Source organism: Camelus ferus, chromosome X (genome assembly GCF_009834535.1).
Source record: "Camelus ferus isolate YT-003-E chromosome X, BCGSAC_Cfer_1.0, whole genome shotgun sequence".
Lineage (NCBI taxonomy): Eukaryota > Metazoa > Chordata > Mammalia > Artiodactyla > Camelidae > Camelus > Camelus ferus.
The window spans coordinates 19,975,719-19,985,627 of NC_045732.1; the positions used below are offsets into that span (position 1 = coordinate 19,975,719).

At 51.6% G+C, this 9,909-nt stretch overlaps 1 protein-coding gene across 7 annotated transcripts in view; it reads left to right on the plus strand.

Annotated features, from left to right (window-relative positions):
* RAI2 (retinoic acid induced 2) overlaps positions 1–9,909 on the plus strand; it is a 118,082-nt gene extending 108,173 nt beyond the window's left edge. For 3 of the 7 annotated variants that reach the window (XM_032475422.1, XM_032475423.1, XM_032475421.1), the window contains exons 2-4: positions 3,562–3,662; positions 4,428–4,540; positions 7,919–9,909. In XM_032475422.1, coding sequence (XP_032331313.1) covers positions 3,626–3,662; positions 4,428–4,540; positions 7,919–9,541 — 1,773 coding nt within the window. In that variant the 5' untranslated portion in view covers positions 3,562–3,625 and the 3' untranslated portion in view covers positions 9,542–9,909. The remainder of the gene's footprint in view (positions 1–3,561; positions 3,663–4,427; positions 4,541–7,918) is intronic. The other 4 variants (XM_032475426.1, XM_032475424.1, XM_032475428.1 and 1 more) reach the window with 3 other exon arrangements.

The following is a 9,909-nucleotide window of genomic DNA, read 5'->3' on the forward strand; positions in this document are numbered from 1 at the left end:
ACTAGGGATTGAAACCAGGACCTCACGTATGCTAAGCATGGGATCTGCCACTTGAGCTATACCCTCCCCCCTTGAATCTCATCTCTTACTTCCATTTCAATAACTTATCTATTAGATATCATGGACTCAAGATTTATATCATCTTTTTTATCAGGCTCCTCACCCATCAAACTCTATGACATTTTGATGGTTGAATCGGACCATCCCACATACTTCAGTGTTGTATGCTGGTTACGGGATAGAGGGGTAGCAAGGGACCCGTTAGACTCAAGTGAGATGTGAACCCAAAGCAATGGGTGAGGGACTGTGCTTTTGAAGGAGCACAGGTCTGGGAGTCCTGCAGCTACAACCTCTGAGCCTCCCTCAACCTCTGAACCTCAGCTTCCTACTCTACAAAATGGGAGGGGTGGGCTGCCCGGGGACCCCAAGACTTGTTCAGGCAGGGGGACCCTTGGCAGTCTCGCTGGGCCTTGGGAGCTTTGTCTCTCCTGCTGAGTCGCAACTTTTTCACGCATGCACTCCTATCAGAAGGAAAGAAAGAACTGAACATCCCCTCAACATACACACATCATTAAATTATATATGTCTTTCTGTATTTATTACATATGCTGTAAAATAGAAAAATGGGAATTAAAAGGATGAGATAGTGAAATGAACATAAATAAGTTTTATGACGACCTTACCCTGCTCCCGGGGAAGACCTTAGAGAACCCTGGTGTCAGTGGCCAGTTTACGATGCTCGGGCTCAGTGCTTCCTCTGCCTGATTCACCCCTTTCTCCCGTTTTCCACCAATATCAAATCACAGCAAAGCTAAGATTTGCACTCTGTCCTCTCTGGCCAATTCCCCACAGCCACTGCCCATCTTCACAGACGTGAGATTCACTTGTAAACTGCATGGCCACCCCTGTTTTAATAAATTAACTAACATGTTGGGGAACTCATTCCCAAAGCTAACCTGAGTAAGTCATAGTCCTTTTGGAGAGCTGGGTGGATCTCTGCATGTAAAAGGCAATCAGCTGTAAGCCAAGCGACTATTTTGTGTATTCTCCGTTATCTTAGCCAATTTGGGAATACATTCATGTCGTAATTATGTTCACAGCTTCAGTAGAAAGGCCCTGCGCTGATGTTTAAAGCTCAGAAAATTTAATCACTGGGGCAAGTAATTGACAATTATTACACCCTATGGGGAGAGCAAAACCATTTTTTACCCAGTTGGAATTACTTCTTAGATATTTAGTGCATATCAGGTCCTGAATGGTGAAACCATATCCGCATTGTATTAAAGGATGAAAATTATGCTTTGCTCATTTAACTCATAGTAAGTGGCTGATGCTTTTTATACAGGATTAGGTCGATCAGTGAGAGTGTAGTTTAAGTGCTGGATCGAAAGCAGAAAATAGACTCAGACTACTGTGCAGTCGGAAGGGGGCAGGTTGCTTTACAGAGGTGTCTGGGAAGTCAGCCTTGCAAGAGAGAGAGACATCTCACTCTTCACCAGGGGCAGGGGAACCTGGGAGACACTGTCAGGGCCAGGGCGGAAGTTGAGGGAATTCGGGGCTTGATGGCTTTAGTCTTTTCTGTGAAGAAAGAAGCAAGATCAGCCACTAGGAAGGTTGGCTGAAGGTAAGCTGCCTCGTTATCTGGCCTTTGAATTAACGCCATTCTGACTGCGCAGTAGAATTACCTACGGAATTTTTAAAAACCCCAGTGCCCTGGCTGCACCCCACACCAATTAAGTCAGAGTCTTGGTAGGGGGACCCAGGCATTGGTCTTTTTTTTTTTTTAAAGTTCTCAAGTGATAATAAGTTTGAGAACCAGTGCTAAGCCAGCACTTGTCAGACTTGAACGTGTAGACAAATCATCCCAGGAGCTTGTCGAGGTGCAGGTTCTGATTCAGGAGGCCTGGGTGGGGCCTGAGACTCTGCATTTTTAGCAAGCTCCTTGGTGATGATGCTGCTGCCCCAAGGACATGGACGATCCAACTCTGACTTGAAAAACTGATGGCTGCTGACAGGCTCCATAAGGACCAAGGTTGTCAGTATCTTACAATGGGAAAACACACAGGATCAGGATATATTTTTAGAAAATGAATATCTTAGAGGAAGAGGTTTCTCTTGATAAAAAGAATCTAGATGAGGCTGATTTCAGGGGGAAAGGAGAGCAGGTCACATCTGCAGGCTGTTGGGGCTGAAGGGGGCATCCCCGGGACTGGGGCCAGGGGACTCCCGTCCTAGAGCATCCGGGTCCTGGAGGTGGAAGTTGCCCAGTGCAGCCCTGACCACTAAGACTACTTCCCCTGAGGCTGAGCTCACTTTCCTGGGAGCTTCACAATCTTCCACACAGGCAGTAGCCCCTGGCTTGACTAGCTACGAGGTAACCCCTGTCCAGCATACCCAGGAACCCAGTTCTCAAGCATTTCCTCAGGGGTGCTTGGCACTGTGGACCAGGGGCCTTGTGATCATCCTGAGAGCTTTTTTCTGAGTTGAAAATGCTCTCAATTCACAATATAAAATCAAGCCTCTCCCTAGGTGATATAGGCCTCCAAGGGGGGCTCCCAGCATGCCCCAGGGCTTTTGTCCAAATTCCCAGCTCAGAAACCAGGCTCTGCCTGCGGTGGTCTCAGGACCCTGTACTGGGTCAGGGTGGGGTTCACGGTCACATTCTAGACTTCCTTCAGTTGGAGTTGGTGCAGGCTCTTCAGGGGTCCACATGGAATCCTTTAGGATGTGGCTGAGAGTATTAGGTTATTTGTGAATGTGTGTGTTAAATGCCCACAACAAGGAAATAGATGGATTACGACCTTCAGAATAGTCTAAATTATCTAAGTGGTTAAGTGTTTTCATTTTTTGAAATTAAGCCATAAATGAATCCTCATTATAATAAGTGTCACTCTATATGGAGGCCCATAGGGTAAATTGAGTGCTTTGTGCACGCTCCGGAAGCAGGAAGCCTGAGGGGCAGGCCCAGCTTGCAGGGACACCCAGCAGGGCGCAGAGGTGGGGCAGGTCACTGCCTGACTTCCTGGGAGTCAGGCCTCAGGTCGGCCTCTTCACGAATGTAAGTCCTTGTAAGAAAAACAGCACACACGCCGCTTTGCTTTGGTTTTCTTTTTCTGAGTGTGTCAGAGAAACTCATTCACAGGTCACCCCCGGCAGACTCTTCACTGCCCACAAGGTGCTTTCTCATCTACTGTCTCGTCATGAGGGTCTCTCACTGGCCGGTGAAGGTGGGTGGCCGCCATGTTACCCTCCAGGGCGCCTGTGGGCCTGACTCTGTGCTCTTTCCACAGTGAGAGCGTGGTGGCCTCTGTGATAACTGGCCTCGGGCGAGTTTTAGTCAGTTTTTCTGGGTCGCAGTTTCCTCATCTGTAAATGAGGTCGGGAAGATGCTAGAGGTGTGAGCTTTAATGCCCCTGCCAGCCTTGACTTACTATGATTCTGTAAATGATAGGCTTATGACAAGAGGCTAAGTATGTGAACGCCAGGCCCAGAGAGGCCTAGATACTCGTTCGTGTACTCCTTCATTCTGAAAGGATTTACCGAACACCTGCTATTCACCAGGTACGGATGTGAAGATGAGGAAGTGAGACAGTACCTCCCTCCTGGAGAAACAAGGAAATAGGCGATGCCAGTCGGAGGGGGAGGGTCCGGACTGGACAAGGGTAAGTGGAGGTCCTATGGGAGCTCAGTGGGTTTGGGCGGGATCTCAGAGGATGAGACCCTAGAGTCTCACAGGTGGGCAGGAGTTGGCCAGGTGAAGGCAGAGGCCCGAGAGGGCTCCAAGCTGAGGGGCAGGCCCTAGGGATAGCCTGCCTCTGGTATACTTAGATCTTCATGAGAGTTAGACAGAGGGTTCAGGTGACAATTCTGTGACCCAGCTGGTCTCTGAGCCCAACTACTGCCCTGACAGTCCCTGCCCACCTCCCCATCTGCCCTGGGCACTGAAGCTTTTCCCCACAGTCTTCATCTGAGGGGCACGTAGGCTACACCGGGGTTGGCCCCAGCCCCCAGCCTCTAGGCCCAGCAGCTGGCCAAGGGCCAAGAGAGGGAGAGTGTACAGCAGCCTGCAGATCCTGATGGTCCACTCCCCATCACTCCCCATCCAGTTTTACCCCCAGGGATAATGGATGCAGGTAGAATAGATGGCTGACCTCATTTGCATCCATTGCAAACAGTGTTTTGAAAAACAAACTAAAGATTCCCTGCCACCTCTGAAGTAGTGGTGCACCCTCTGCTTGAGCTTTAGTTGGTGGCCCCTGTGACACTCCTTGACTTGAAGAGGTCCCCCGCGCGCATCTCCTCTGTATTAATCAGCGAGGAGGACCAGCCTCCATCTTCTCTCCAGTCCTTATCAGGCTTCACAGCTTGTCCTTGGGGACAGACTTGCCCTCTGAACCCTCATCTCAGGAGTTGGTTGTTATTCTCAGGCTCCTGTGGCAGTGACGCCCCCTCTGCCCACACTGGGTGCGTGCCGGCCCCCAAACTGCTGAGCCAGAGTGGAGGACGAGCAGAGAGGAAGAGAGCAAGAAGCTGCCAGATGGTGCGTGAGGAAGGCAGGGCTCCTGCTCCCTTCCCCGGTTCCCCAGTGTAGCCCAGGGCCCCACATGGAACCCGATGGGGAGCAGGTACTCCGTGGGGGAAACGCAAGCCTCATCTCAGCCTCATCTCATCTCAAGGGAAGGGACTGGGGCTGCTCACTGGGCCAACTTCGGCTGTCATCAGGCAGGTCCAAAGCTGTCATATGGGAGGAGGCAAAAGTGAGATTTTGGCCCTTGGCCCCTGAGATGCTGTACACAGCTCATCCCCCACCTGCAGCCTGGCCTGTTCTGCAGCCCATCTGGCCCCGCCCTGTTCCCCTGGAACTCATGGGTGATGACGTGCCCTCCCACCCACGTGATGTCTGTCTCAGGAAGGCCGGGGGGGGGGGGGAGGCAGGGAGGGAAGCGGGGGGGCGGGGGGGGGGACTGGAAATTGGCTGGGAGGTTGGAGGCCTCTGAGCCCTCGAGTAACAGAACCATAGCTGCTTGGGGCTACACTCTCTGAGAGTCAGAACTCTGGTGACCCTTCAGTTCCTCCCAGGCAAGAGGGAGAGAGGAGGGCCCTGGGGGAGAAGAGAAGGAGCAAACAGTTCCGTAATCTTCTGGAAAGGACCTGGCTACCACTTGAAAGACCTCTGCTGCTCACGTCCTCTCTAGTGCACAGCTCTGCGCTGATGGAGAGGATATACCGGTCAGTTTTGCCAGGAGACAGAATGTATGGTGAGTGTGGCCCTTACAGCTCCCAATAGGAGAAGGAACCTGTGGTTGACCCTAAACTCACATCTCAGCCTCAGTGGACCCTTCAGCTAGTTACCTAACCTTCCTTATGGAATCAATTTTCTTATCAAGAAAATGGGCACGATTATAGGACCCCTCTCATAGGATTGTTCTGAGGACTGAGGGAAGTAATATATGGAAGGTTCTCAGCATTCTCAGCAGAGGGCCTGGCACTAGCAAATGCTTAGTAAATTTTAGTTCCTGCTATCTGTGGGAGGAGCAGGGGCCTGTAGGAGGCACCTGACCTGGCAAGGTTGCTTCCTCAGACTCTGAGCAGGAAGGTTTTGGAGGATTCACAGTCCTAGAACTAGGGCCAGGCAGGGAGTGGAGTGAGGTTTCACAGGAAATGGTGAGAGCCAGCACCCGAGCTGAAGGTGTGTGCCAAGAACAGGCAGAGGAGGTGTTGAGAAGTTTGCCTTCTTGCCCTCGGAGGGAGGGTTAGGGAGGCAGAGGAGCAGGGAAGCTGCCACATCTGGAAGGGCAGACAATGTAGCCCATTAGGAGAAAGCAGCTTCCCGGCTGGATAATCCCCAAGCCACAGAAAGCACGGAACCTGATTTCTCCCGGTGACTGGCCTCGCAGACCATCAGAAGCCATGTCTGCTGTTGTCCTTGTCCTCACCGGCCCCACCTGAGCTTCCCTTCAGCCTTTTGTCACCCTGCCCTGACAGTTCTGGCCACTGTGAGGGACAGGGTGGACCGTGCTGGAGGAGACCATCACAGGACTGCGCATGGGTGGCCGGCAGAGCTCTGTCCCACCAATGCTGATGCCTCCCCTGGTTTCACTGCAAGGCCTTTTTATGCTAGCCAGTCTGTCCAATCAAGGACATGTGCCCCACTAGACTGTAATTCCCATGGAAGCAGGAGCCTGGTCTGTGTCACTTATGACATCTCCAGCCCCCTACGAAGCCTCAGCATGCAGTAGGCATTCAGCAAATTGGTTGGATGAATGAATGAATGCACGGAGGAATGAATGAATGGTGTATTGGAGGCATGGCGTTTTTTGAGCTGAATCAGGGAGCACTTCTCAGGAAAAATGCAAGCCCTTCCCTGGGGCGAGCCTCCTCAGCCTCCCTGGGGGCAGACTGCCTCCCTTCTCTGCCCCAAGGGTATCACTGGCCACCCTGCTGGGCCACCTCATGGTTTGGTTTCCTATCCCTAGGGAGCCAGGCTCTGGAGCTGGGCCACAGAGGCTCTGCAGTGTGCCCTGCCAAAGGGCATCACTCCAATCCTTCTCCATAAAGTTATTTGCACAGCATCCTTCCCTTTGCCCTCCCTTCCTCCTGCTTCAGAGAAACTCCTTGTTCTGTGCATTTGACACGTTTTGATTGGAAACATCATGGAGTTGTTCATTTGTTAAAGCTGCCTTCCCGTAGTGAGGCCTCATGCTTGCTTCTAACCCCATGGTGTGCTGGGCCACCTCTCTGGCTTGTTTTGGAGGTTGTGTTAGTCATTTAAAGGTGAGGAGGACAACTTGACCACAGGACAAAACTCTAGATAGCTCAGACAGGTGAGGACAAGAATCAGAGTTGCCCAAGGCCTGCCCAGCAAGACTGCAGATTATTGAATTATTATTGAGCCCAACCAGACTCCAGGGCTGCACAGATCCCTGAGTTAGACATGGTGCCTGCCTTCTCCATGGTAACAAGGCTAAATATGGGCGTGTTTCCATGGAGAGCCATACTGCAGCTGCAGCCCCGCTTCCTCCAGGAAGCACCCACACTGGGCTCCTTTCGCATCTCAGGAGGTGGCCAGAGGTGCCACAGACATCAAGAAAGCATATCTTACCTTTGAGGATGTTTGTTTCCAACAAGGGTTCCATTTCCTTCGGCCTGGAATCATCAACATCCCCTCCTCTTGACAGCGAGAAGTTAGGAGAGGTCATGGGTCAGACGGATGAGTCGATGAGGGAAAGTGATGCTGGACCCGATGAGCGTTTGTGCAAGTTAGCCCATCTTCCTCGTGCTCTGCAGAGTGGCCTCACCTGTTACAGGAGGAAAGGGGTGTCTTTGGTTAGAGGGAGACAACTGTAATGACCCTGTGTAAATACACTGCTGTCCCTCTCATCGGACCTCTTTTGGAAGAATGATTGCTGCTATAGGGAGTTTTTTAAATGCTTTCCATAATTGGGATGGCCCCCTTCCAATTTCCTAGAGTATTCTAATGTGACAGGGTGCTATATTTTTCTTAAAGGAAAGTAAGTCTTTGCTGCTCGTTTGAATTTGAACCCATCAAATCTCCGCATATCTTAACTGTCCGGTAGAGCCACGTGGGGTGAAACTTTGTGTCTGTTGAAGGCTAAACATATAGCTGAGTATTCGGCTTCAGAATACTCTGTTTAACCTCACTTGGCTATTTAGTCATTACATCATCTGTGTTTATAGTTTAATCGTCTGTTAAATTGGGGCTGTCCATGCACAGCTGATCATATGGGTGTGTTCGTATATATTAGGAAATATTTATAACATGTATGTATATACAGAGAGATGGGTGTGCTCCCCAGTTAACTAAGATACGGAAACTGAGAAAGATGTGGAGGGAGTTCTTGAGGCTATTATAAGTAGTCTCTGAAGGAAGAGTCATATTGTGTGTTCTGTGTTGCAGGCTGAGTGGCATCAGAGCCGAGTGATGGACGACCTGCAGTCCCAGAACCTCTCCATGGACATGGCCGACTCCTCTCCCACCTTGACCAATAACAGACTGGAGAATGGCATGGCCCAGCTGATCACCACTGAGGCCTGGAACATCAACTCCACCGACCTGGTAAAGAAGGCCCTGGTGACCGTGCCGGCCCCATCCATTCTGAACCCCCCGGCCGAGTCCCAGAGCGGCGTGGCCCTGAAGGTGGCGGCCACTGTGCTGCAGCCCCTGTGCCTCGGGGAGAGCTCAGTGGTGATGCCCATTCACATGCAGGTGGAGGGAAGCTCCGCACCCGAGCTCAACCCTAACGGCAATGCCACCTACGTCATGACCACACAGGGCCCCGTGCAGCTGCCAGTGGTGCTGGAGCAGCACGTCTTCCAGCACCTCAACTCCCCCCTGGTCCTGCCGCAGGAGGCCCCGTGTTCCTCCAACGCCATCCACAACAACCTCTTCCAGGGAGCCGAGGACCCCGAGGCCCAGCCGCAGCTCCTGGACCTGAGGATCCCCAGCCAGCCGCAGGAGCCCACCTTGCCGTTTGAAGCTGTGCTCCAGAATCTGTTCCCCTCGCAGGGTGCTCTTGGCCCCCCACCCTGTCCGCCTCCTCCGGGATATGCCCCTGTGCCCCCCCAACCCTTTAACTCCCCACTGTCCCCCCTGGTCCCGCCGGCCACACTCCTGGTGCCCTACCCTGTGATCGTCCCCTTGCCTGTACCGGTCCCCATCCCCATCCCCATCCCAGTGCCTCAGAGTTCTGAATCCAAGTTCAGTTCCAGTTTCCCCAAGCCACCATCTTCCTTCGGCCTGCACCCCTTTAGAGGCACCCAGCCCCCTCTACAAAAGGAGGAACTGAAGCCCTTCGACATCCTCCAGCCGAGGGAGTACTTCCAGCTCAGCCGCCACACAGTCATCAAGATGGGGAGTGAGAACGAGGCCCTGGATCTCTCCATGAAGTCGGTGCCCTGGCTCAAGGCTGGCGAAGTCAGCCCCCCGATCTGCCAGGAAGATGCAGCCCTGGACCTGTCACTGGCGACCCACCGGAAATCTGGGCCTCCCCCTGAGACTTTATATAACAGCAGCAGGTCAGTGGACAGCCCAGGTCACACTGTGATGGAGAAACTTCCCAGTGGTGTGGAAATGCCCTTTGCCCCTGCTGCGCCCCACGAGGCCTCAGCCATGATGGATACTCATGTGGGTGGCAGCAACACCACTGAGCAGCCTAGCCAGCCCAGCCAGCCCTGCCAGCCCAGCGGTGAGGTAAAGGCTGAAAATAACATTGAGATTGTGAGCGAGTCCCAGGCGGCCAAGGTCATTGTCTCTGTGGAAGACACTGTGCCTACCATCTTCTGTGGCAAGATCAAAGGCCTCTCGGGGGTGTCCACCAAAAACTTCTCCTTCAAAAGAGAAGACTCCATGCTTCAGGGCTACGACATCCACAGCCAAGGAGAAGAATCCATGGGAAACACGGAGTCCCTTAGGAAACCCATCAAAAACCGGAGCATAAAGTTAAAGAAAGTGAACTCCCAGGAAATACACATGCTCCCAATCAAAAAACAACGGCTGGCCACCTTTTTTCCAAGAAAGTGAATAATGGCTTTTTAAAATTTTTATGATTATAATATGGGGAAAGGTGCATTGGTTTTATAAAAAGGCATTTAAAACAAATTATCTTTGTTAATTATTTTGGGGAGTAGTTGGGGAGTGGGAAGGTGAATTGGCTCTAAAGGCCCTGTAAGCTAGTATCATTTTCTTTTTTAATTTTTGACTTTTCACAAATGAGTAAATAAGAGCAACCTATTTTTCAAGCAGATTGCACATTTTTTGCAGCTTTAATGGAACATTGGGTGAATCAGAGGGGTAAAAAAGCTATTTTCATTGCCACAAAGTGCTTTGATGATGTAATACCTAATAAAGGGTAGGATGAATACTTCACAATAAATGTTTGTTTGCACTAA